This window comes from Dryobates pubescens, chromosome Z (assembly GCF_014839835.1).
Source record: "Dryobates pubescens isolate bDryPub1 chromosome Z, bDryPub1.pri, whole genome shotgun sequence".
Lineage (NCBI taxonomy): Eukaryota > Metazoa > Chordata > Aves > Piciformes > Picidae > Dryobates > Dryobates pubescens.
The window spans coordinates 138788122-138816009 of record NC_071657.1 but is presented as its reverse complement, the minus strand read 5'-3'; the positions used below and the strand labels follow the sequence as shown (position 1 = coordinate 138816009).

The window sequence follows — 27888 nt, the reverse complement described above, 5'->3', positions numbered from 1 at the left end:
CAGCACAGAGGGCCTTGGCTGTAGGTCACTGCATCATCACTACTAGATCATTTGCACCTATTATGTGGGGTTGGACCCAAAGATCTTCCAAGCCCTAGCATCCTGTGTCCCCATGCAAGGACTGCTCTGTATGGCTGGTCAATACTTAATGAAAACAGATTGAGGTGTTTTAAGGTTGCTTTGAATGCCTTTTGCCTAGGAAAGATGATAAGGTATCAGAAGTGGTGCTCCCAAACCACAGAGCATCTGACTTTCACATCTGGTACCAAAGAGGGGAGAAGTTTCCAGAGCAGAGGATGGCTTCTGTAAAAATGCATTAAAAACTAACAGGAGAGAATAGGATGAATAGGATTCAATCCAATCTGTCTTTATTTTGACAGACAAAGCACTGTGAAAGCAAAATACTGACTTGCACAGATGAGCTGCTCATTTAAATATTTAACAAAATGTTCCTTTGTTAGAGGAGTCCCAGAGGGGACTCATCTCACACTCAGTGACTTTGAGAAGCACATTGCTCTTCCAGAGTCAGCCTTGACTCTCATCAAGTGTTTGCAGGAGAATGTTCCAAGTGTTTCCCTCAACAGACTCCACTACTGCTGAAAGACTTGGCAGGTTTGGAGTCTCTGGTTAGGGAGAATGGCCCTGTGCTAAACTTGGGCATCATTCCTCAGAGGCTCTCCACAGCTACCTGCAAGGAGGTTGTGGAGAGGCTGGTGCAGGTCCAGTTTTGGGCACCTCAGGACAAGAGAGATGTGGAGGTGCTGGAGCCAGGGCAGAGGAGGGCAAGGAAGCTGGGAAGGGCCTGGAGAAGAAATCTGATGAGGAGCAACTGAAGGAGCTGGGGATGGTTAGTGGGAAAGAGAGGAGGCTGAGGGGAGACCTCCTGGCTCTCGACAGCTCCCTGCAAGGAGGTGGTGGAGAGGTTGGTGCTGGGCTCTGCTCCCAGGTCATTAGTGACAGAAGAAGAGGGAATGGCCTCAGGCTGCCCCTGGGGAGGTTCAGACTGGACATGAGGAAAGGTTTTTTTCAGGCAAGAGTGGTGAGGGCTTGGAATGTGCTGGGCAGGGAGGTGGTGGAGTCCCCAAGCCTGGCTCTGCTTGCAGGGGGTTTGGCTGTGGTGCTTGGGGCTGTGGTTTAGGGGTGAGCCTTGCAGAGCAGGGCTCTGGGTTGGCCTTGGTGACCCTGAGGGACTCTTCCAACCTGAGTGATTCTGTGATAATACAGAAGGACAGCACCAAAATCACAGAGTGAAGAATCACTTATTAGCAAATACAGGTGAGTTTGGGGTAAAGCAGGGACTGAGAGGTGACCTCATTGCTGGTGCTAAAGCTGTGCAGGGTGAGTGCCCAGAGGCTGGAGCCAGGCTCTGCTGGGGGATGCCCAATGCCAGCACAAGGGGCAGTGGTGGAAGCTGAGGCAGAGGAAGTGCCATGGGAACAGGAGGGAAATGTTTTGCCTGTGAGGGTGGCAGAGCCCTGGAGCAGGCTGCCCAGGGGGGTTGTGGAGTCTCCCTCTCTGGAGCTATTCCATGCCTGCCTGGATGTGTTCCTGTGTGACCTGCTCTGGGTGCTCCTGCTCTGGCAGGGGTTGGACTGGCTGAGCTTTGGAGGTCCCTCCCAGCCCCTGCAGTTCTATGAAGCCTTATCACTGACAAACCAAACATGAATCTTACCTTTAAGGAAAACAGAGACATCTTCCAGCTGAGGCACGTTGTCCTCCCTGTACCCACAGTACTTGGTCAGCAGGGGGAAGTTCTTCAAGTACTCCCTGCAGGCATGGGTGGGGTAGAGCTTGCTGAGTTCCCTAAACACCACCCCCCAGGTTTTGATTTCTTCAGCTGTGTACTCCACTCTGGGAATGGGCTGACCACTGGGAAAAGAAAGGAAGGAAGACAAAGCCCCTTTGAATAAAGGAAGACAAAACACATTTGGATAAAATAATAGCAAACACACTTGCATGCACTGAGATTGCAAACAGCAAATTTGCCCTGAGAAGTGTTCTTTAAACAGGCAAAGGCAGGCAGAGAGCATTCAAAGCATTTTAAAATGACAGCTAGATGCTTTGTCTTAGAATTACTTTAGCATGAGAGAGGTGAAGCCCTGGAACAGGCTGCCCAGGGAGGTGGTTGAGGCCCCATCCCTGGAGATATTCAAGGTGATGCTCAACAGGGCTCTGGGCAGCCTGATCCAGCTGAATAGGAGCCAGCAGTGTGCCCAGGGGGCCAAGAAAGCCAAAGGCCTCCTGGCTGGGCTCAGCAATGCTGTGTCCAGCAGCAGCAGGGAGGGGATTGTCCCCTGGCACTCAGCTCTGGGCAGGCCACACCTCCAGTGCTGGGTCCAGTGTTGGGCACCTCAGGACAAGAGAGATGATTGCAGGGGGCTCAGACTTGATGACCTTTGGAGTTCCTTTCCATCCTGGACCATTCCATGACTCTATGAAGAGTCTCACCTTAAAGCAAACCACCTAACCTAATGAAACCAAGCCTCTCAATGCATCCATCCTTTCCTCTGCAGTGTTCCTCTGCCTCCTTCCCCTTACACAAGCAGGAGCCTTGCAGACCATCTACAATCTGTCTCTGACACCCAGCATTTGCCTTGAGTGGTTACAGCTAATTCAAAACTAGCAGTGTGAGGAGTGTGAAGAGTTCCTTCCCATTTGCACTGCCTTGCATTTAGCTGTAAGGAATCCCCCCTGCCATGGTCACAGGCCACCATCTCCTGACATTCATTTCCCCCAGAACTGCAGAGCCTTTCCCTGGGTTTAATGTGCACAGTCCTTCCTGAGCAATCTCTGCAAACTGCCTTCTGCTCAGGCATCCTCTGTCCCCACACAGCCACAAAGTACAGACTGGAAAAGGGATGCATAGGGGCCTCCTCTACCCCATCAGACCCCATGTACCATGCCCATGCCACAGGGCTGGCAACACTGGCACTCCCAGCCCAGCACTGCAGCTTCTCCCAGAGCTGAATCACAGAGTGCCAGGGGCTGGAAGGGACCTCAGAAGCTCAACCAGTCCAACCCCCCTGCCAGAGCAGGGTCTCCTGGAGCAGATCACACAGGGACACATGCAGGTGGGTTTGGAATACCTCCATAGAAGGAGATTCCCAGCCCCTCTGGGCAGCCTGTTGCAGTGCAGGGGTGTATGGAGCTTGGGCAATCCCAGTGCAGCAGGAGAAGTGCAGTGCTGGGCCTGTGCTGGGGGCTGGGTCTCCATCTCAGCTGTTGCCTGGTTCACAATCCTGCCTCCACTGTATGAGGTAACAAGGAATGAGCTCTCATGTCACATCCAATTGCTGTTGTGCAGGTGATGCAGCTCCTGCATGCTCAGGAGAGGATCACTTCATCTCCTGCCCTACATTCACTGCGGCTCTGCCCTCATCTTTATTAAAACTTCCCCTCTAATCCCCTTGCCTTTCACGATATTAAAGGATTTTGATCCATGGCACTTATCTGTCAGTCAAAGGCTCCTTTGTATGAGGTACTCACACTTGTCAAGCACTCACTGAACACCCACTACATCTGCTGGCTCCCCTGCAGCCACCCTGCTGCAGACACGACAAGAATTGCAAGGCACTGAGCGCAGCGCTGCTCAGCGACAGGAGCAGCACTGCCCCTGGGGTCTGCTGCAGGGGCACTCAGTCCTTCAGGCCTGCTCTGTGCCTTCACCTTTACACTTTGCAGAACCACAGAATTCTCAGGGCTGGAAGGGACCTCAAGGCTCAGCCAGTCCCAACCCCCTGCCATGGGCAGGGACACCTCACACTACAGCAGGTTGCTCACAGCCACCTCCAGCCTGGCAGCAAACACCTCCAGGCAGGAGCCTTCCACCACCTCCCTGGGCAGCCTGTGCCAGGCTCTCACCACCCTCATGGGGAACAACTTCTTCCTAACATCCAATCTCAATCTCCCCATTTCTAGTTTTGCTCCATCCCCCCCAGTCCTATCCCTCCCTGACACCCTCAAAAGTCCCTCCTCAGCTTCCTTGTAGCCCCCTTCAGATCCTGGAAGGCCACAATGAGGTCTCCTGGGAGCTTTCTCTTCTTCAGACTGAACAGCCCCAAATCCCTCAGTCTGTCCTCATACTCTGCTCCAGCCCTCTGCTGATCCTCATGGCCCTGCTCTGGGCACCCTGCAGCCTTAAGCTGCCTGCCAGCTCATGGAAAGCACAGCACAGCTACTCTAAATTGTACTGCAAATGCCAGACACAAGCAGGCTGCTGCTCAATCCACCTGGGGCTGCCTGAATACCCTGCAGGAGCCTCATCCCTCTTCCCTAGGCCTGACCTCTACAAGAGAGGCTGTCATTTTAGGTCAGCACTGACCCAGCAGAGAGGAAGAGAAGTGTGCACCAGTGGGGAAAGCTGAGGCTTCTATTCAGGCTGTCACTAGAGAGGTACAAACACAACAACCTGAAGCTTGGTCACCACTCACTGAAAGGTTTATCACTTAGTTATTACTTCACTTAACTCTTCACTACTGAAGTAAGGTTCACTGAGCTTTCCATTCCTTAGTAGGATTTATGCCTAGGAGAGGTAATCTTATTTCTAGCTGATCATGATACTGCTTGCTTTATCTGGAGGATCAAGGCAGGCTGACTGGAGGGAGGACCTGTGCCCTTCTCACTCAGCTCTGCAGACCTCATTTTTCTCACCCTCCTATTCCAAGAAGCAAGACTACCTCCTGCTCAAAACATCTGCATGAAGCACAGCAATGGCCAGGCCTGCAGAGACAGCTTTCTTGTGAGTAAGTAAGGTGACTCTACAAGCCAACCTTGGGAACAACAGGTCAAAGCTTGAACAGAGAAGGTTTCAGCTCAGCATGAGGAGAAACTTCTTTGGTGTGAGGGTGTTGGAGCCCTGGAGCAGGCTGCCCAGAGAGGTTGTGGAGTCTCCTTCTCTGGAGCCTTTCCAGCCCCAGCTGGATGCATTCCTGTGTGGCCTGCCCTGGGTGCTGCTGCTCTGGCAGGGGCTTGGACTGGATGAGCTCTGGAGGTCCCTTCCAGCCTCTAAGAGTCATTCTGTGATTCTGAATTTCTAGTTCCCCTTATTGAAATAAGGAACTGCCTCTGTGCCATGGCCATGAGCTATCAGCTCCTGGCATGAATGCCCTCTCAAACATCATATTTTCCCTCCATATTTCATTTCCTCAACTCCTTTTCAATCCCTAATCAGCCTCAAAGGACTAATTAGCAAGATTAAGACATTTTCACTGCCTTCAGGATGGAAGCTAAGTGAAAGAGGAAGGATTAATTACTTTTATGTATCCATTTACTTCACACAGCTGATCTTCACTGCTCTGCTCACACATTTTTCCCTCTAACAACCAGCACCAGCCAATATTTGCTCTTCCAAGACAACTTCTTAGTGCTTTTCCATCTCTCACCCCTACAGAGACCTCTTTATGTCCAAGCAAAGTAGAACATAGAATCACAGGACTGTCAGGGTGGGAAGGGCCCCCAAGGCTCATCCAGTTCCAGCCCCCCTGCCATGGGCAGGGACACCTCACACTACAGAACAGCAGCAGTTCATCAAGCAAATGATGCTCTGGGATTTTGCTGCTCAACAATGTTTTTTGTGGCACCAACTCCTTGCAGCCAGGTCTCTCTGTCATTTTTTTAAGGAAACAAGTGTGGAGTTTGGCTTTGGTTTTATTTCTTTACACTGGAAAATTAAAAGCAGAAATGCATCCAGCCTCAGTGAGTGACAGCACCCTGGAGGGCACTGGGAGGTTCAAGACAATGCTCTGGGGTTATTCCTAAGGGAAGCAGCCCTTAAAACAGAGCTGTTCCTTTTGTACCAGCAAGTAAATAGTCACTAGACCACAGAGGAGAGTGTGAGGAGCTTGCAGTGCGGTGTCCAGACACTTCTGCAGCTCTGGACTCCCCAGCACAGGCAGCAGAAACAGCTTAGCTGCAGCAGCACAGAATCCTCCCTGAGCTGATTTGCCTTTCCTCAGGCTGAGCAGCAGGATGCTGAGGGAAAAGGTCTCCCTGGGCTGTCCTTAAAGTCATAGAATCACAGAACTGTCAGGGTTGGAAGGGACCTCAAGGCTCAGCCAGTTCCAACCCCCCTGCCATGGGCAGGGACACCTCACACTGCAGCAGGCTGCTCACAGCCACATCCAGCCTGGCCTCTCTGTTGGCTCAAATTAAACCTACCAAAGCTGCTCCTTCAACTGTTTCCTTCCAAATCCTGGATCAGACTTTACCATTGGTTTTCACAGTAAAGAAGTCTCTCTGATCACCACTGACCATTTCAGAGGGAGCTTTATGTTTGGTCACTCCTAGACCATAGCAACTGTAAATTACAGAATCAAAGGATGGCCTTCAACACCTCCAGGGAGAAGAGGTTGGAAGAGACCTTTGAAGATCATCAAGTCCAACCCTCTGCCAGAGCAGGACCACAGAATCCAGCACAGGTCACACAGAACACATCCAGACAGGGATGGAAAGGCTCCAGAGAAGGAGACTCCACAACCTCTCTGGGCAGCCTGCTCCAGGGCTCTAGGACCCTCACAGTGAAGAAGTTCCTCCTCATGTTGAGGTGGAACCTCCTGTGCTGGAGTTTCTCTGGGGGTAGGCAGGATTGCTCTAGATGATTCTTGGGAAAAGCCATTTCTCTCTGCTTTCAGGGCAAAAAACCAACCTCCCTCATGTCAGGAAACCAATCACTGCTTACTGAGCCTGCTGCAGGATCTATCCAGCACTTAAGCAGCTGAGGAGAAAGGAGGAAGCCCTTTCCAGCAACTTAGCAGCTGTGGAATGCACAGCACTACTGCTACCATTCATGGGTAGATGGAGAGCTAACCAAGAGCTCCAGGAGCACACAGTCTGTCCTCACCCACAGGCAGCTGCTTGACATTTCATGCCACAATAAATGCTAGCCATGAAGCTCTGACTCTACCCTGAGCAGCAGACTGAACCAAAAAGGCAGTAAATCAATCAGCTGTAAACAACCAACCAGGAAAGAAAACTGTCTCAAGCTCCATTTGAAAGCTGGCTGCATCCAACATTGACCTGGTCAGCCTGGGAAGCTTCTTTAACTAGCAGCACCATGCCCCCCAGCAGGCAGCAGCCCAGTGTGCTGGATGAAGGTTAACCAGCACCCAGCTAAATAAATGCCCACAGTGGGCAGAAAAATAAAGAGGGAACCACCACCTGCACATTCAATACATTACCAACAGAAATGGGACCCAAAGAAAAGGAGAAAGAGGATCAGGATTACGCTGGTTGCAAAGCAGAACCCAGCAGAATCAATCAGGCTGGAAGAGACCTCCAAGATCATCAAGTCCAACCAACCACCCAATCCTAACTAACCAGCTCAACCATGGCACTAACTGCTCCCCCTCCCTTGGCTTCTAGAGGCTGTATTAAAACACCCCAAAACAAAAACCCACCACAAAGGAAACAGAACTGAAAGATCTTCCCCAGCTCAAGAGAGACAGAGAGCTGCTGGAGAGAGGCCAAGGCAGAGCCAGGAGGATGCTTAGGGGACTTGAGCATCTCCCCTGGGAAGAGAGACTGAGAGCCCTGGGGCTGCTGAGTCTGGAGAGGAGAAGGCTGAGAGGGATCTGATCAATGTCTCTCAAGAGCTGAGGGCTGGGGGTCAAGTGGAGGGGGCCAAGCTCCTGTGGGTGGTGCACAGCAATAAGCCAAGGAGCAATGGAGACAAACTTGACCAGAGAAGGTTTCAGCTCAGCATGAGGAGGAACTTCTTTGGTGTGAGGGTGTTGGAGCCCTGGAGCAGGCTGCCCAGAGAGGTTGTGGAGTCTCCTTCTGTGGAGCCTTTCCAACCCCAGCTGGATGCATTCCTGTGTGGACTGCCCTGGGTGCTGCTGCTCTGGCAGGGGGTTGGACTGGGTGAGCTCTGAGGTCCCTTCCCACCTCTAATGTGCTGTGATTCTGTGATTGCTTCCTGACAAGGAGTGCCTTCTATGAGAGGAGAAAACTGTTGTGTCTTTAAACAATGTCGGTAGAAATCTCAAAGGAGACCAAAAAACCAAATGAAAACCCTGCAGAAGTGCAGCACAATGGCAAGAACACGAAATGAGTGTGTTCCTTCCCTCAGGAACGAGGGCTTAGGGCTGCTGCAAATGAAACCTGGAGCACGCTTGGAATTAGCTGAATGCTGCCATGACAAGAAAATTGCAGCACAGGAGGGGTTTGTAGGCAGCACAGAAAGTTTCCTAACTTCCAGGGAGGGAAGTGAAGAGAAAATACTGCCTGGAGACTGGAAAATGAGAAAACACAGGCAGTGCATTTGTGCACAGGCAGCAGCTCCAGAGAAACCACAGAATGGCTTGGGCTGGAAGGGACCTCCAAAGCTCATCCAGTTCAGCCCCTCTGCAGGCAGCAGGACATGGTTTAGTTGATTAGATAATGTTGGATGATAGGTTGGACACAATGATCTCAAAGGTCTCTTCCAACCCGGTCTAGTCTAGTCTAGTCTAGTCTATCCCCAACTAGATCAGGCTGCCCAGAGCCCTGTCCAGCCTCACCTTGAATGTCTCCAGGGATGGGGCCACAACCACCTCCCTGGGCAACCTGTGCCAGTGTTCCACCACCCTCATGATGCAGAACTTGTTCCTCACATCCGATCTCAATCTGCTCTGCTCTAGTTTGAAGCCATTGTCCCTGGTCCTGTCCCTGCAGGCCTTTGCAATCAGTCTCTCTCCATCCTTCTTGTAGCCCCCTTCAGGTCCTTGCAGGCTGCTATTAGGTCTCCCCAGAGCCTCCTCCTCTCCAGGCTGAACACCCCCAGCTCCCTCAGCCTGTCTGCCTGAATTCTGAGAAGTCCAGAGCCCAGCTGGCAAAACTGCTCACTAGCATTTGGCAGCAGCCAGGACAGGAAACAGGTGAAAATAAAGCAGTGGGGGGGTTTAGTGAGCTCCTTCAGCTGCACAGCACTGGCAGCTCTGTGTGATTCTGCAGGGTGTCACCAAGGCAGGCAAGCACCTGTGGGACAGCTTTAGGCTGATACCTGGAGCTCTGTGTCCAGTTCTGGAGCCTCTGTGCCAGGAAGGATCTGGAGGTGCTGGAAGGTGTCCAGAGAAGGGCCAGGAGGAGGAGCAGAGGGCTGGAGCTGCTCTGCTCTGAGGACAGACTGAGGGAGTTGGGGTTGTGCAGTCTGGAGAGGAGAAGCCTCTGAGGAGACCTCATTGTGGCCTTCCAAGATCTGAAGGGGGCTCCAAGAGAGCTGGGGAGGGACTGTTTAGGGTGTCAGGTGGTGATAGGACTGGGGGGAATGGATCCAAGCTAGAGGAGAGGAGATTGAGATTGGATGTGAGGAAGAAGTTGTTCCCCATGAGGGTGGTGAGAGCCTGGCACAGGCTGCCCAGGGAGGTGGTGGAAGCCTCCTGCCTGGAGGTGTTTGCAGCCAGGCTGGAGGTGGCTGTGAGCAACCTGCTGCAGTGTGAGGTGTCCCTGGCCAGGGCAGGGGGCTGGGACTGGCTGAGCCTTGAGGTCCCTTCCAGCCCTGAGAATTCTGTGCTGCCTGGGAACTTCTCCACAGATCCTGAGTGAAAGTGGTAGAATGTAAACAAATTACCATTGGATGGTGAAGGGAAAATCATGACAAGATCCAACTAATCCCATTGGTCTGATAACCAACATAGAGTGAGTTGTATAAAGTAGCTCTCTCTCTTTCTCAGCTCTTCACTCTAGCAGGTACCAGCTGGTTGCTTCTGCTGCTTGCTGACCTTGGCTGCATTTCTTTCCTGTGGCTAAGTACTAGCAAGACACACTAACTCCTTTCTCCTTTCCTCCTCTTCACTAACAAGCTACTCTCTGCTGGTTTCCTCTTTCTGTTTCCTTGTACAGGGTGGGGAAAGAGATGGGGAAGCTGTTGGGAAGCCCCTGGCTTTGTCCAGGGGTGGTGTTGTGTGGTTCACAGACTGTGAAGCCCTGCAGCTGCTGTCTGTTTGGTACATATCCATCGCAGTCCCTATTTCTAGACTGCAGTTTGGCTTGTACATGCAGCTGCAGTTGCTTCCAGCTGAGCTGGCCTGGCAAGTTTGATTCTGGGGGTAATTTCAGCTTGTGAAAGAGTTTCTTGAGTTTAAGCAGCTCTGGCTAAAATGCTGAAGAGAGAGCACTCAGCTCTCAAATGCTTTGCTTGCCTGAGCCTGCACCTAAAGCGCAACAGGATCTCAAACATCAGGTTTGTTACTTATAGGCTGGATTAAAGTAGTCACAGTTTCAAGAATGACTTCTTCATCCTACAGCATTAAGTAGAGCATGAATTCTAACTAGTCAGCAGCATGGGGAAGAATCATGCCAGTACTTACTATTTATAGCTCATGGCAACATCCACAAAGTACTTCCTTCTCTGTCGATAGACATTGTCTTTAAATCCCTTAAGCAAGGAAGAAGAGAGTCATTTACCATGAGGACACAAAACTGGCTGTAAGGCTTCTCAAATAAATCATTAGAGTGTTTATCCAGTACCTAATTGTATTGCATTTTGATTAACACCATCTCCTGGGCTGCTGGAGGAGATACACCGTGTCTTCAACTCTTTTTTCCCCACCACAGCCCCCCAGGAGTTCTTCAGGAGAGGTTTGTGGGTAGGCACAGTCCTTAACCCCAGCTGTGGAGAAAGGCAAAGTCTTTTCCTGTCCTTCTGTCTCACTCAGGTCTCCTCTAATCCCAAAGGAGATGTGCACAGAGCAGAATGCTTTCCCTATCCTCGCACAGCTTTCTTCACTGGGTGAATCAAGCACTCACAACTCATCTTGAAGCTGCTACTTCAGCAGCTGCCACCCTAACAAACACCTCAGGGGCTGAGCCATCAGCCTCCAGCTGTAAATAGGGGCACAGAGCTACAGAGGGAGGGCTCCTGGACTACAGTAGGCTCATGCCTTTCCCTTGCCAAGCCAGCCACAGCCCTTTGAGCTACTCAGCACAAACCCAAGATGTCCTCTGTGCCTAGGAAAGATGTTGGACACTTCAGGCCTTGGGCTTGCCACAGTTTTAGGCTGATGCCTAGGAAAAATTCCAGAGAAAACTGTAACATGTAAATAAAATTACCCCTGGATGTAAAAAGGCTACCAACAGCTTCCCCCTCCCTGCTCCTTTCCCTTCCCCCTGTGCATGGGACAAGAGAAAGAGCAGAGAGTGCTGTATTAGTACTTAGCCACAACAAAGCAGCACAGCCAAGGTCAGCAACAGCTAAGCAAAAGCTTCCAGGTGGGGTCTGCCAGAGCAAAGGAAGCCAAAAAGAGAGGGAGTTAGTGGACACAACTAACTTGCTGTAAGACCCCAGGCCAGTGGGATGATTTAGACCTCACCATTATTTTCCCTTTCACATCCAACAGTGATCTATTTACATTCTATCACTTTCTGTTTGAGATCTGCAGAACGTTTTCTAGGCACAGCCTGAAACTACCACAGATACTGTGAAGCTGCACATTTCCTTGTGTGCACAGGTGGGAGGGTCTGCTCCTGAGCTCCCACCGTGGCTCTAGGAGCTGTGGAGGGGACAGGACAAAAGGCAGAGGTCTGAGAGCCATTGCTGCTCTGACACAGAGCCCCAAAGCCAGGGCCCCCAGGGCTGCCTGCCTCTCCTCAGCCAAGGCAGCCAACACAGGCCCTGCAGCAGCAGAGATGCAGCACTGTGAAGCTCCCTGCACCAACCTGATCTTCCTGCAGCCACAAACTCTTGGGGGCTGTTTTTCACCACCTTGCTCCATCCCAGCCAAGATGTGCATGACAAACCCCCAAGGTGACTGCCACCTCCAGGCAGAGCTTCATCTGACTCTGTTCCAGGACAGTCTCATGCTTAGGTATTTGAGATCATTACCTCTCCCCTTTCAGGGGCAGGTTTCCTACACCACCAGTTTAATCCACCCTGGCTCAGGGCTGAACACAACGAGCTGCCACCAGCCTCTGCCAGCCAAGTGGCCCAGAGCAGAGCTCTGGGTTCCTAACAAGTGGAAACATTGCAACACCAATTCCTGCCATGGTGTGCCACCTAAAGGCTCACAGGCTAAGCATGAATGGGCACTGGCCAAAGGAGCAAAACAAGGCCAGAGATCTCCTTTGTCTGCCTTTCACACTGAGCATTTGGCACCAGTGAAGATGGAGCTTGTCTGAAACAGAGGCTTGGCCAGCACACAGGTGAGAGACCTTCCCACTCAGGTAAAAGCAGGAGCATCTCTCCCTGGTTTACTCTGTAACTAACTCCTGAGGGCCCAAGGAAGTCTTCCTTCATAATTCTTCCTAGGTTAGTATCAGTTCTTCCCTCAGAGCTGCTTGGGGTTATGTTGATCTAAGCTCTTCAGAGCTTGAAATCTATCAGCTGGTTAATGAAAAGAATTAAGGAATGAAAGCAAGTACAAAAGGTGGCCCAGGTGGTAAACACCGAGGATGCTTTGGGGAAGACCTCATTTTTGGGTGTCCTGCTAGAGAAAAGGAAAAGCAGCTCACTGAAACTGCTGAAGAGAAGTAAATCCACACCTTCTGAACCCCAGCCCTAACCCTTCTGAACCCTAACACTCATCCAACCCTTCTGCACACCAGCTGCTCCCAAAAGCACTCAGAAGCAGCAGCCAGCAGCCTTCTGGTCTGGCTATATAACATGAACAAATAACAACCTGGACACATTCTCTACAAGGCAATATTGGGTCACACTTACAGGGTGGTCTGCATCCAGCTCAGATCCATACATCAAAACTCTCTGTGAGCATTTGTCTAGCTCAGAGATCTTCCTGGGGAACCAAGGGACGCAGTCGAGATCTGCAGGAGACAGAAAGCAAGTTGGGTGTGCTGGAGTGCAAGCTCTGGAGCACAGCCCTGCGAGGAGAGGCTGAGGGAGCTGGGGCTGCTTAGCCTGCAGAAGAGGAGGCTCAGGGGAGACCTTCTGGCTCTCTACAACTCCCTGAAGGGAGGTTGTAGCCAGGTGGGGGTTGGGCTCTTCTGCCAGGCAAGCAGCACCAGAACAAGAGGACACAGTCTCAAGCTGTGCCAGGGGAGGTTTAGGCTGGAGGTGAGGAAGAAATTCTTCCCAGCAAGAGAGATTGGCCATTGGGATGTGCTGCCCAGGGAGGTGGTGGAGTCACCATCCCTGGAGGTGTTCAAGAGGGGACTGGATGTGGCACTTGGTGCCATGGGTTGGTTGATGAGATGGTGTTGGGTGATAGGTTGGACTGGATGATCTCAAAGGTCTCTTCCAACCTGGTTAATTCTATTCTATGGAGATCCCTACGCAAGACACATGTCAAGAGTCTGAACAAAGTGACACAACAGCAGCCTTGCCTTCCTCATCAGTCCAGATGTTTTCTGGGGGGTTGAGGGAAACGATGTGAGTCTGGAACTTGAGCAGCTGGATCAGTTCATTGAACTCTTTCTTGCTGCAGTCGCAGTCCACAAAGATTTCCACCTCCGAGCTCCTCCGCTTGGACCTCCGTGATTCAATATGAACCATGCTGACGTGCTTCTCCTGTGGGAGGGTGGAACAACAGAGAGGCAGACACAGCAGCTAGGAAGGCCATAGCTAGGGCTCCCCAGAGACAGGATGAATCTTACAGGGGATCTGTTTCTTAGCACCCACAGCCACAGGCCAGCTCTGTTGTGCTGCAGCTAGAACAGAGGAACAAAGGTTTCTCAGTCCATGGATGTGTGTCCTCCCTCCTGGCACTCATGTGGGGAAGTCCAGCTGCAAAATACAAGCTGCAAAAGCACATCCAGGGAGGTTCTCCTCCCCCTCTACCCTGCCCTAGTCAGGCCCCACCTGGAATATGGCATTCAGTTCTGGGCTGCCCAGTTCAGGAGGGACAGGGATCTGATGGAGAGAGTCCAAGGGAGGGCTGCAAGGATGCTGAAGGGACTGCAGCACTGCCTGGGGAGGAGAGGCTGAGAGCCCTGGGGCTGCTGAGTCTGGGGAGGAGAAGACTGAGAGGGATCTGATCAATGTCTATCAATAGCTGAGGGCTGGGGGTCAGGAAGGAAGGGACAGGGACAGCCTCTGCTCACTGTGCCCTGGGATAGGACAAGGGGCAGTGGATGGAAACTCCAGCACAGGAGGTTCCACCTCAACATGAGGAGGAACTTCTTGACTGTGAGGGTCCCAGAGCCCTGGAGCAGGCTGCCCAGAGAGGTTGTGGAGTCTCCTTCTCTGGAGCCTTTCCAGCTCTGTCTGGATGTGTTCTGTGTGCCCTGTGCTGGATTCTATGCTCCTGCTCTGGCAGGGGGTTGGACTGGAAGATCTGCAGAGGTCCCTTCCAACCTCCACTGTGCTGTGACACTGCCATATTCCTCAGGAAAGCTTTGTGGGGGTTTTTTCCCCACTTATTAAAAGGTGTTTTCATCCCTTTGTGTTTACACAATTAGCTACTGGTGCTTAATAAAATCCTGGAGACCAAAAGTGATCTGGCTGCTGAAAGTGACAATAAAAATTGTATCTCCCCAGTATAACATTGTAATTGTTAAAAAGAGTAACAAAAAATACATCACCCAATGCAATTTTATCTTTGCCTTGGCTAAAAACATTCAATTCTAAGGCAATTTTATGAGGCAGTGTCAACCAGACTTGAATGTGCTTCTCCAAATCAGTGCTGTTAGACACAAACTCCTTCAGCAGCTCTTAGGAACTTGTGAGGAGGAAAACATTTCTGCAAGGATAACTGTGCATCAGGTACTCAGCTGTCCTCCCTGCAGTAATCATCAGTACCTTCAAGTGTTCACAGGAGGCTAAGGGGTTGGAAGGGACCTCTGGAGAGCTTCCAGTCCAACCCCCTGCCAGAGCAGGAGCAGAGAATGCAGCACAGGTCACACAGGAACACATCCAGACAGGGATGGGAAGGCTCCAGAGAAGGAGACTCCACAACCTCTCTGGGCAGCCTGCTCCAGGGCTCTGGGACCCTCACAGTCAAGAAGTTCCTCCACATGTGGAGGTGGAACCTCCTGTGCTGGAGTTTCCATCCATTGCCCCTTGTCCTGTCCCAGGGCACAACTGAGCAGAGCCTGTCCCCTCCCTCTTGACTCCCAGCCCTCAGCTACTGATAGACATTGATCAGATCCCCTCAGTCTTTTCCCCTCCAGACTAACCAGCCCCAGGGCCATTTTTCATAGCAAAGATGCTCAAGTCCCTTAACCATCCTCATATCTCTCTGTTGGACTCCCTCCAGCAGGTCCCTGCCTCTCCTGAACTGGGGAGCCCAAAACTGGACACAGCACTGCAGGTGCTGGGCAATGCCAATCCCAGCCAGGGCTGGTATCACCCAGTGCTCCTGCATGTACACCCCTCTGATGGTTTGGCCTTAGGGGCAGGCTCCAAGCCACCACCTAACTCTGTCTTCACTGCACTGCAGAGGCTGAACCACCTCAGGCTTTTATAGCACTGCTTTAACTGCCTTCAGGCACACCTAAAAGCCCTCTTGTAGCTGCAGGACCAGCAGCCTGACTGCCAAGCACTGATTTCATGGGGATCTCTATGGGAACCAGTGCTTCACAGCTTACACTCTAGACACATAAACCACTGACCCTGTGAGCACTTCAAGGTCCATCTAACTTCATAACCAAATACTGTCCTGCAGCAAGGCTGCCACCATCACCTGAGGATGTGTAATTTACACTCTGATCTGCTCTCTCCTCCCATTGTGGCCTGCACAGGCAACTCCAACCTAATTGATGATGCTGAGAATCACACCAGACATCTGCAGCGAGTGCTGTGAACGTCAGCAGCACTGCTGAACCTTAGTCCAGAAAAGGCTTCCTCAGCCCAAAATGCTTTGTTGGATGGTCCCTAAAACCCTGAGTTACTTCCATTCAGCTCTGCAGAGTACAACTGCATCCTGTTCCATCTGCCATGGCCCATTAGAATTACACCAACAAAGAAACTGCCCTCAGTGGCCTTCCTCAGTGCAGCCAGCGTGGGGCTTTGGAGTCTTTACCTGGAAGAGTCGCAGAGCTTTCACCAAGCCACCGACTTCGTTCTTCAAGGAGAACACCACAGCTGTCTTGCCACTTTCAGAGGCAGATTCACCTTTTCCATTTCCCTTATTGCCCTTTTTGTCCTCATTCTTCCCAGAGCTTGACCTGTTCACCTAGAAATGGATAGAGAACAGCACAACCTCAGATGTAAAGAGGCTCTCCTGGTGTTAAGTCCTGTTACACACAGAGAAGGTTTTGCTAGAAAGTAGCTGCATGGAACTCCTCCAGGCTTGACTTAGAATCATAGGATGGTCAGGGTTGGAAGGGACCTCAAGGCTCAGCCAGTTCCAACCCCCCTGCCATGGCCAGGGACACCTCACACTGCAGCAGGTTGCTCACAGCCACAGCCAGCCTGGCTGCAAACACCTCCAGGGATGAGGCTTCCACCACCTCCCTGGGCAACCTGTGCCAGGCTCTCACCACCCTCATGGGGCACAACTTCTTCCTAACATCCAGTCTGAATCTCCCCTCTAGCTTGGATCCATTCCCCCCCAGTCCTATCACCACCTGACACCCTCAAAAGGGAAGAAGCTCTTTTACTTGAAAGCAGACTCACAGCCAAAGGCAGCTCTCAGGGCTGACTGTCCAAGAGGCCAGACCATTAAAAGACATAACCAAAGCTTAAAGACAATCCTGTGGCTGTTTGGGACACAGACATGCCAGCATTACTAGGGCAGAGCTATCAGTAGGAATAAATAGGAAGCACATGGAGAAGGACTAAATTACTGCAGAGCCTGCAGGGATGCTGCTTGTGAAGAGCAACTGAAGGAGCTGGGGATGGTTAGTTTGAAGAAGAGGAGGCTGAGGGCAGACCTCCTGGCTCTCTGCAGCTGCCTGCAAGGAGGTCATTTGCTTCCACTGAGCTAGTCTGGCAGTTTTATTTTGGGGGTAATTTCAACCCAGCACACCAGGTTAAGCTCCACACAAAGTGATAAAGGTGTTACCTTCATAGCACCCTGGATTTTCACTGTGTGCTGCTTCCTGGAAGCTATGTGCTGAGGATCCTGTAGTGCACTGAGTGTCTGTCAGTACCAGAGATCCCTCTGAGAGATCAGAGCACTTGTTGCTTCCCAAGACTGTCACTGCTTCCCTAGTACTCTTAAGCATGAAAGCCCCTCTCAGGCATGTGAAAAGTAGAACATTTGTATGCTCTGAGTCCAGCAGAAGAGACTGTGGCAGTGCAAGAGCTCAGAATCCCATCAGGCCCACTCATTAGTACACTTCATCATGAAACAGTGACGAGCAGATCGTCTTCCCTAATGGAAACTAATTACCTGGACCGAGTGCAAGGGGGCAAAGCCACCTGTAGCAGACCTCAGTGAAGAGAGTAACTCCCAAATGAAGGCAGCAAACCCAACTTACCCTGCCTAATTCAGTGTTTCCCACAGAAGCAAGCACAAAGGCAATAAGCCAGCTCCTGGCTGCTGCAAACTGCTGCAGTCTGTTGGTGCAGCTCAAAGGGTCAGAACGTGTCCCAACAATTTGTAGGAGGCAAAGTCTCCACACTCCTAAATAGCTCAGGTATTCAGAGCAGATTAGCTCATTAGCACCTGTTGATACTCTGTACTCATATTAAACTGCACCTATCCAGCTACATTTACCTGTAAGCATAGAGAAGCTTACCCTGTGCTTGGAATTGCCCAAGCACCTGCTGCACCCACATCCTGCTCTCACACAGGGGTGGCTTCTGCCTCCAGACAGGGCTTTCAACAGGGGAAACTGAAACCCCTTTGCAGCCCTGCCAGCAGGCAGAAGCTGGGAACCTCAAAGCAGCTGCTCAGTAACGCAGGTGCCGTGGGCACCAACGCAGTGAGAGTGCCTGCAACTCGCACACCGCCACCAATGTCTCATGCATTGTGCTGGCAGCTCTGTGAGCTCCTCAGAAAGGCAGATCCTGGTGACACAGACGGTCCACAGGGCTAACCAAAGCCTTTCAAGCGCTGCTGTATTATTCCAATAGCAACCTGGTTCACTTCTGTGCTAAGGTTTGTATTTGCAAGCAAACTTTTACTCTTCCCCAAAGACACCTTTATGGCTGGAGGGAGGACCCGTTAGACTGCAAAGTTAGTTTGGTTACAGAATCACAGAATCATTCAGGCTGGAAAAGAGCCTCAGGGTCACCAAGGCCAACCCAGAGCCCTGCTCTGCAAGGCTCACCCCTAAACCACAGCCCCAAGCACCACAGCCAAACCCCCTGCAAACACAGCCAGGCTTGGGGACTCCACCACCTCCCTGCCCAGCACATTCCAAGCCCTCACCACTCTTGCCTGAAAAAAAGCTTTCCTCATGTCCAGTCTGAACCTCCCCAGGGGCAGCTTGAGGCCATTCCCTCTTCTTCTGTCACTAATGACCTGGGAGCAGAGCCCAGCACCAACCTCTGCACAACCTCCTTGCAGGGAGCTGTAGAGAGCCATTAGACTGCAAAGTTAGTTCCATCGGCCCCGGCAGCTGCTGGAAAACTATCCACTTAAGCTTGAAAGTTAAAAGGAAGGGGGCCAGGCCCTGGCACCGGGACCCCCGGGCTGCACCCCACCCACCTCGCAGCTGCCCGCACCCAGAAGCTTCCCCTCCTGCTCTTGCCGGGGGAGCCGCTCCTCGCCCGGCCACTTACGGTGATGCTGCCGGCGGCGGGGCGCTCCTCCGGCAGGGCCGAGTCCAGCGAGAAGCCCCTCCGTGCCCAGTACTTACTGGCGAACATCATCATGGCGGGCTGCATGGGGCCGGCCGGGCGGGGGGCAGCGCCGCTCTCTGCCCGCCTCGCCCCGCCGCCGCCGCTTTTATACGCCCCCGCCGAGACTGATGGAAACCCGATTAGGGGAGCCCTGTCTCCGGGTGACGAGAGCCGCCGGCTGGCAGACGCCCACGGTCCCCGCTCACCTCAGCCTCCGCCGGCGCTACCGGGGCGGGACGGGACGGGGAACGGAGTGGCCGCCAAGCGCAGCCCGGCTCCGCCGCCCCCGGCCCGGCAGGACCCCCTCCCCTCCCCGGGGCAGGAGGGCAGCGGCCGGCCCGAGGGAGCTGTGCCGAGCTCAGGCTCGGAGGCCCCCGCTGCGGGGCGGCTCCGTCCGCCCGCCCCTGGGGCTACCTTTGGGCGACGCCTTCGCCGCCCGCGAACGCTGCTGCCCACCTCGGCCCCGCTGCCCTGGCACCTGGCTTGCCCGCACAGCTGTAAGCCTAACCCAGGAAGCCAAACCAGGCTGCCCTCTGCCTCCGCCGCAGTCAGGGCAGGGCATGGGCTGCCACCGACACCCCGGGAGCTCTGGGAAGGAATAATGCTCAGGGCTGCCGGGACAGGGGCATGAGGACAGTGTGGCAAAAGGAGGGGCTGAGCTTCCACATGGAAAAGCTGCAGAGATGTTTTTGTGTGAGAAATTCTTTCACGTAGAAAGTCACCTTTCTCCTGTTCACAGAGTGACTGAGACATTCAGGTTGGGAAAGAGCCTCAGGGTCACCAAGGCCAACCCAGAGCCCTGCTCTGCAAGGCTCACCCCTAAACCACAGCCCCAAGCACCACAGCCAAACCCCCTGCAAACACAGCCAGCCTTGGGGACTCCACCACCTCCCTGCCCAGCACATTCCAAGCCCTCACCACTCTTGCCTGAAAAAAAGCTTTCCTCATGTCCAGTCTGAACCTCCCCAGGGGCAGCTTGAGGCCATTCCCTCTTCTTCTGTCACTACTGACCTGGGAGCAGAGCCCAGCACCAACCTCTGCACCACCTCCTTGCAGGGAGCTGTCGAGAGCCAGGAGGTCTCCCCTCAGCCTCCTCTCTTTCCCACTAACCATCCCCAGCTCCTTCAGTTGCTCCTCACCAGATTTCTTCTCCAGGCCCTTCCCAGCTCCCTTGCCCTGCTCTGCACTGTACTGCTTTGAAAAGCTTAGGCTGGTTCAGAGAAGATTCACTGAGGGACAGGAATTGTACCTTGCAATGAAGGCCTTACCATACTTTATCTATCGAAGGGTAACTGGTGACACCCCAAAACTTCAACTGAAAAGGAATGCTGAAGTGGAAGAAGCTTTTTAACCAAGAGAGCAGTGGCTGTGGTTTGTGCCTGAGCTTGATGAGGGCCTGACAGCCACGATCAGACTCTCCTCTAACCACCACAGCAGTAATTAACCACCCATGAGGGCAAAACAATTCCATGGAGACCCTGGAGGTCTTTCACATTTCTCTCTACGTGACAGCTTTGCTTGTCTCCAGGGCACTCCTGGCTCTGTGGTAAAGATTCGTTTTGCCCTAAGGGTTTGGTTAGTAAACTTCAGACTCCTGTAAGCTCAGAAACTAAGCAAGCAGAAGGCAGCTGCTGAGACAGTAGCTCGAATGCAGTGTTAAGGCACTGTCTTGGGCTCTCAAACCTTCCTGTCAGGTTGGTTTAGGACTTTAATTTCTCTTAGGCTAACATTCTGAGGCCAATCACTCATTATGCTACCTTCAATTGCCACTTGCTCTACCTCTAACTTGCCTTTCCCCCTTCTCCCATTGTCCAAGGCTTTCCCACGACTCACTTTGAACAAGCAGCTTACCTTACAGAGTGCAGGACTGAGCAGCACATCTGCCTTGGGAGCACTGCTTCACTAAGGTTCCTCCAAACACGTACACAATTTGCTCTGCTCCAATGACCAGGTGCAGGAAATGGCCTTTGCTTCCCCTCAAAGAGTAGAATCATAGAATCAACCAGCTTGGAAAAGACCTCAGAGATCATCAAGTCCAACCTATTACCTAACACCTCCTGACAACTAAACCATGGCTCCAAGAGCCACATCCAAGCCTTTCTAGAACACCTCCAGGGATGGGGACTCCACCACCTCCCTGGGCAGCACATCCCAAGGGCCAATCTCTCTTGCTGGGAAGAACTTTCTCCTCACCTCCAGCCTAAACCTCCCCTGGCACAGCTTGAGACTGTGTCCTCTTGTTCTGGTGCTGGGTGCCTGGGAGAAGTACCATTAGCAACTTGCCCTGTAGCCCCCCCTAAACAGAATCACAGAATGATAGAGGGTGGAAGAGACCTCTGGACATCATCCAGTCCAAACCCCCTGTCAGAGCAGGTTCACCTAGAGCAGGTTACACAGCACAGGACTGGGGCAAATGGATCCAAGCTGGAGGAGGGGAGATTTAGATTAGATTTAAAGAAGAAGTTGTTCCCCATGAGGGTGGTGAGAGCCTGGCACAGGCTGCCCAGGGAGGTGGTGGAAGCCTTATCCCTGGAGGTGTTTGCAGCCAGGCTGGAGGTGGCTGTGAGCAACCTGCTGTGGTGTGAGGTGTCCCTGCCCATGGCAGGGGGTTGGCACTGGCTGAGCCTTGAGGTCCCTTCCAGCCCTGGCAATTCTGTGACAGCATCCAGGCAGGTTTTAAGTGACTCCAGAGATGGAGACTCTACCATCTCTATGGGCAGCCTGTTCCAGTGCTCTGCCACCCTCAAAGAAATTCCTCCTCATGTTTAGACAGAAATTCCTATGTTCAAGTTTGTGCCATTACCTCAGGCCCTGTGATGGTCACCACTGAAAGAAGACTGGTCCCATCCTCCTGAAACCCATCCTGTTCAACTATTTGTAAGCACTGATAAGTTCCCCCCTCAGTCTTCTCCTCTCCAGACTGACCAGCCCCAGGCAGTGCTGCAGTCCCTTCAGCATCCTTGCAGCCCTCCCTTGGACTCTCTCCAGCAGATCCCTGTCCCTCCTGAACTGGGCAGCCCCGAGCTGGATGCAATATTGCAGGTGGGGCCTGACTAGGTCAGAGTAGAGAGGGAGAACCTCCCTGGATGTGCTTTTGCAGCTTGTATTTTGCAGCTGGACTTCCCCACATCAGTGCCAGGAGGGGAGGACACACATCCATGGACTGAGAAACCTTTGTTCCTCTGTTCTAGCTGCAGCACAACAGAGCTGGCCTGTGGCTGTGGGTGTTAAGGAAGAGAACAGAACTAACCAGGTTGGAAAACCAACTTTGAGATCAGCAGATCCCTGGTATTTGTAAGCTAGCTCCTCTGGCCTATAATCCTCATTCTGGAGCTGCAAGCCCCTCCTCAGGGTGTGTACAGGTATTTTCACAGAACCACTAAGGCTGGGAAAGATCTCTAACAATCCAAGTCCAGCCAGCAACCCACCACCAAACCATGTCCTGAAGCACCATGCCTGCATGTTTTGTGAACACCCCCTCAAGGATGGTGACTCTCCCATCTCCCTGGGCAGCCTGTTCAGCACCTGACCACTCCTTCAGTAATTTTCCCTAATATCCAAACCAAACCTTCCCTGGCACAGCTTGAGGGCATTTCCTTTTGTCCTATCATTGTGAGAAGAGACCAAAGAAGAGACCAACCCCCACCTCTCTACAACCTCCTTTCAGGTAGTTGCAGAGAGCAGTGAGATCTGCCCTCAGCCTCCTCTTCTCCAGGCTAAACAACCCCAATTCCCTCAGCCACTTCTCATAAGACTCCCAAAGGGAGGAAACCTGAAGCACCTCTGCTGTGGAGACAGCCTGAGAGAGTTGGGGTGTTCAGTTTGAAGAGAAGGATCCAAGGAGACCTCATTGTGGCCTTCCAGGATCTGAAGGGGGCTACAAGAGAGCTGGGGAGGGACTTTTGAGGGTGTCAGGGAGGGATAGGACTGGGGGGATGGAGCAAAACTAGAAATGGGGAGATTCAGATTGGATGTTAGGAAGAAGTTGTTCCCCATGAGGGTGGTGAGAGCCTGGCACAGGTTGCCCAGGGAGGTGGTGGAAGCCTCATCCCTGGAGGTGTTTGCAGCCAGGCTGGAGGTGGCTGTGAGCAACCTGCTGCAGTGTGAGGTGCAGACCACTACTGAACACAAGGGAAGGGCAAAACAGAAAACAACTGAAAATGATCCAAGTAATCCAAGCATTTAATGCCTTCTTTATCCTCTCTTTTTGTTCCCCCTTCCCTCCCCCATCACTGTTTGATGAAAGAAGCAGCTGTGATCCAGGGCTCTACCAAAACTGATGGAAAGGACAGAGGTAAGCTCCTCACTTTAAACAAGATCAAACAGTGTTGGGAGGAGGCTGACCATAGCAAATGACTTGGCACAGAAACCACACTCAGGGAGCAGGCTCATGGAATCTGCCACCATAACGATTTTACTGACTCAGGGGATGGACAGGTGGCAAAAGACTGGGAGGAGGCCAAACTGATGTAGGTTTTCAAGAAGATGCTGAGGAGGAGAGAGGGATGAGGAACTCTGGAGCAATCTCATTTCATTTGTTTGAGAAAGCTGGAGTCTTGCAATTATTTGCAAAGCCCTGGAAGATAACAGATGATTAAACAGTCAGGATGGATTTGCTGAGAACAAATTGAGTCTAGCAAATCTCATTTCCTCTTAAGCCAGCCCTGTAGGCCAAGGCAGAACACTGCATGTCATTCATCTTGACAGCGCTGAAGCACTCGGCAGGGTGTCTCATAGCCTTCTCCCAAGACAGATAAAGAAGCCAGGTCCAGAGGAAGCAAGCAGATTGGACAAAGGAGTGGCCTCCCTGTTACATGAAACCACAGAATGTCAGGGTTGGAAGGGACCTGTGGAGATCCAGTCCAACCCCCTGCCAGAGCAGGGTCACCCAGGGCAGGTCACACAGGAACGCATTCAGACCGAGCCTCGAAGTGTCCAGAGGAGACTGCACAGCCTCTGTGGGCAGCCTGTTGCAGCTCACCATCACCCTCACTGGAAAGATCTTCCTCATGCTGAGGTGAAACTTGCTGTGTTCCAGTCGCCCCGGGGGACCACTGGGAAGAGCCTGGCCCCTTCTTGACAGCCACCCTGCAGACACTACTGAAAACTAGGAGGATCCCCTCTCAGACTCCTCCAGGCTAAACAGCCCCAGGTCTGTCAGACAGATGTCCCAGGCCCTTCCAAGCCAGCCCATTCTGTGATTCTCTATGCAGCCTTTCTGGTGCTTATTGACAACAATGAATACAGAACCTCCACCCCTGCCAAAGGCCTTAAGGCCATTCCCTACGATGCTCAGTGGGTGCACCTGCAGTCACTAGCGATGAACAAGGCACGCTGGGCTAAAGCTGCTCAGCATAGCTCAGGCAGTAAGGGATTACCATGGGCAGCTAAGTACAGCCTTGTCCTTCCATAGGCTGGGGATTTTTAGTCTCAAAAGCATTCTATAAACATTCACAGAATCACAGAAAACATCCAGTTGGGAGAGACTTCAAAGCTCATCCAGTCCAACCTTTGATCCAGTTGAGGGTCACTCCTAAACTGCATCCCTAAGTGCCAGCTCCACACACTGCTTCAATACCTCCAGGGATGGTGACTCCAGCACTGCCCTGTGCAGACCATTCCAATATTTGAGAGCCCTCTCTGGGAAGAAATATTTCCCAGCATCCAGCCTGAACCTCCCCTGGTGCAGCCTGAAACCATTTCTTCTGCTCCTGTCTCTTGCCACCAAAGAGCAGAGGCTGCTCCCTCCTCACTGCAACCTCCCTTCAGGGAGCTGCAGAGAGCAATGAGGTCTCCCTCAGCCTCCTCTTCCCCAGCTCCCTCAGACTGCTAAGCAGCTTTGGCCAGCTCTTGTAAGCCATCCTCCTGCCCTCAAACAGAAGCAAAAACTCAAGAATGTACTTTCCAACCAAATCAGATTGCCAGAAGAGGCAATGTGAGTATGAACAAAGCTGCTCTCAAGGACAGACCACCCCAAATGAAAGGTTTACATTCAGAGAGAGAACACTGGCACGGGGCTAGGGTTGAGCAGTATGAAGGTGTTAAGCACTCATCCCCAAAAGAATTGTGTGAAAGCAGTGGAAAAAAGGGTTTGCAGGAGCACGAATTGCCTCACCTCGCCTGGGAGCTGTAACCAAACCAGATCGGTTAATTCTGAGCAATCCATATCACTCATCCGCAGAAGCAGCACCTCATGACACATCCAGAAACCACAACCCGGCCATTGTGATCCTCCTTAAGGCCCTTCCCAGCGTTTGTAGTCTCAACTTAGCCTAAATCACTCCCTAACAACCCAGAATGGTTTAGGGGATGAGGAGGTTCCCCCGACCGCCACTCTTTGCAAGGCTGCCTGGCAGCAGGGGGAGGGAAGCCACAGATACAGAATGCTGCGAAGGGCACCTCACGGAAGCGTCAGGGTTGGAAGGGACCTCGAAGCCAGTCCAGTTCCAACCCCCCTGCCACGGGCATCTGACCGTGCTGCGGGGAAGCAGAGCAAGCCTGCCTGCTCCAAGCCTTCCACAGCAGCTGCTCACTGTTCAGTCAGGAGCAACCTTCTCGTCCTTGGCATCCCAGTGCTTAATACAGAAGGAAAACATCACCAATTACACCCAAAAGGGAAAGGCAAACCTCAAGGGCTGGTAGTGCTCCTTAGCAGCCACAGCTGTAATGCTGAGAAATCACCAATTCCCCTGAAATTTGCTTCTCCCGCCCTGGGGAGGGCCATGTTCAGTCAGTCTCTTCCAAGCTCTTGGGATGCTGCTTTCAGTTTTTCTGTGGCTGCAGATCCTGAACAACTCAGAACCAGGCAGAATCAACTGACAAACTGCAATCCTCAGGCTTCTCCCCTTCTGTAGTTTCATTTCAACAGCACTTTTGACACACAAAAACCCATTTTGCAAGTACACTTCAAAGGTGCTCAAGAAGTACTGCAAGCAGCTTGCTTAGGCTATCTGAACCCAAGTGTTGATTATGTAAGCCCTGATGCCTGGCTGGATTTCCATGCTACATTAAATCAGCTGTCAGAAAGCACAATGCTCACCAGTGAACAAAGGCAGTGATGCTTCACAGTCATTTCCTGGACAGGAAATGAAAGGCTCTCGATATGCTGAGCTGTGAATCCTTGACTTCCCCCACACAAAACTCTTCTTATTAACTGATGAGAGATAACACCTGGATGATATTAAACCCCAAGCCCATACTGATTCAGCCCTCCAGTGTTTGTCCATAACTGGTGAGAGAAGTTTCACCCAGCCTCCAATTATTGTTAACAACTTGATTTATCTAGGAAAGCCTTCTTGTAGGACTTGTGCTTCTGTAGGTGGTACAAGGAACATTTGTACCAGCAGGGCTGCTCCGGAAGGGAAGAAAGCTCTGCCACATTCCTCACAGCAGCAGCCTAGGGAGGAAAGGTAGGTTCCACTCTCCAGGAATTACCCCCAGTGCTCCACATTACCCACAGCACTATTTAACACTGATGCACTGGCACAGAACACAGAATTCACCAGCTTGGAAGAGACCTTTGAGACCATCCAGACCAACCCAGCACCACCTGATCACCTAAACCATGGCACCAAGTGCCTCAGCCAGCCTCTTCCTAAACACCTCCAGGGATGGTGACTCCACCACCTCCCTGGGCAGCACATCCCAATGGCCAGTCTCTCTTGCTGGGAAAAATTTCTTCCTCACCTCCAGCCTAAACTTTTCCTGGCACAGCTTGAGACTGTGTCCTCTTGTTCTGGGGCTGCTTGCGTGGGAGAAGAGACCAACCCCCACCTGGCTACAACCTCCCTTCAGGTAGCTGTAGAGAGCAAGAAGGTCTCCCCTGAGCCTCCTCTTCTGCAGGCTAAGCAACCCCAGCTCCCTCAGCCTCTCCTCACAGGGCTGTGCTCCAGACCCCTCCCCAGCTTTGTTGCCCTTCTCTGGACACCTTCAAGTCTCTCAAGGTGTGGCCTAACCAGTGCAGTGTACAGGGGCACAATGACTTCCCTGCTCCTGCTGGCCACAGTGTTCCTGATGCAGGCCAGGATGCCATTGGCCTCCTTGGCCACCTGGGCACACTGCTGGCTCATGTTCAGCTGCTGTCAACCAGTACCCCCAGGTCCCTCTCCACCTGGCTGCTCTCAGCCACTCTGCCCCCAGCCTGTAGCACTGCCTGGGGCTGTTGTGACCAAAGTGCAGAACCTGGCACTTAGATGTGTCAAATCTCATGCCCTTGGCCTCTGCCCATCTGTGGAGCCTGGCAAGGTCCCTCTGCAGAGCTCTCCTACCCTCTGACAGACCAGCTCCTGTTCTTAGCCCAACAACCAGACAGCTAAGATTTGTTTGGGTGTGGTGCTTCTTTTTTCCTCTACAGATGATGTAATTAAAACCACTAAACCAGCTTTGATTTTTATTTCAGCTCTGTACAATGGGTTCCAAATAATGAATACACTGCTTCAGTTCTGTTAAAATTTCACATCACTTCCAAGGACATCAGCATGGCATGGCAGAAACTCACACTGCCTCCTGCAGACACAGCGAGAAGAAAGATGCACTTCCTGTTAACGGTGATGGCTGCTTGGGACCGTGGGTGGGTGGTGTTCAGAACCTGCTTCATCACTCTGCAAATAATCTTGCCACAAAACCAGTGTGAGCAGTTAACTGATCAATGTATTAGCAAAGGTAAAACATTAGTAAAGTTTCTGCAAGGAATCAGTTGCACAATTGCCCTCAGGTGTAGGGCTGAGATGAAAGTTACCTCCTGTCAGGCAAGTTCTGCAGAAGAGCCCAGGCTGGAGCCGTTCATCAGTTTGGTCAAGGTGAGTCCCCTGACCAAAGAGCCAAGTTCATCCAGCTACTGCAAACAGGGCTGCTAGGCCTTCTTCAGCACTCACAAACATTGGTGGCTGCAGTGGGGGGGGGTCAGTACAGATGAATATAGAAAGTGAAGATATGTTAATGTAAAAATACACTGTCCATCCACCCCCAGCACCCAGGCTGCGGACATGACACTCTGCGGGACACAGGTCCTCTTCAAAGCTACATTCAACCAGCAACAAATACTTACAAAGTATTTTTGTAAACATCTGAGATAGGGAAAACCCTGTCAGTTACAAAACAATCCTCCTGGGACACAACAGCTTCTCCTCACAGCTGTTGGGTTTGGTGGAGCAGCTCCAGCTGCCCTCCGGTGAAGCTGCTCCAGGAGCTCACGCTGCCCGAGAGCAGGAGGCGCGAGAGCTCGGCAGGCGCACGGCTGCCGCCCCCGTCCGTAACCACCGCTCTGCTTCCGCTTCTTCTGCGAGAAAAGA

At 52.2% G+C, this 27888-nt stretch overlaps 1 protein-coding gene across 1 annotated transcript in view; it reads right to left on the bottom strand.

Annotated features, from left to right (window-relative positions):
- TPH2 (tryptophan hydroxylase 2) overlaps positions 1-18667 on the bottom strand; it is a 65637-nt gene extending 46970 nt beyond the window's left edge. The window contains exons 1-6 of the mRNA XM_054178268.1: positions 18539-18667; positions 15888-16040; positions 13252-13435; positions 12632-12732; positions 10284-10351; positions 1673-1869 (exon numbers count right to left, since the gene is read on the bottom strand). Of these exons, the coding sequence (XP_054034243.1) occupies positions 1673-1869; positions 10284-10351; positions 12632-12732; positions 13252-13435; positions 15888-16040; positions 18539-18643 (808 nt within the window). The 5' untranslated portion in view covers positions 18644-18667. The remainder of the gene's footprint in view (positions 1-1672; positions 1870-10283; positions 10352-12631; positions 12733-13251; positions 13436-15887; positions 16041-18538) is intronic.
- Positions 18668-27888: the final 9221 nt, after the last annotated feature.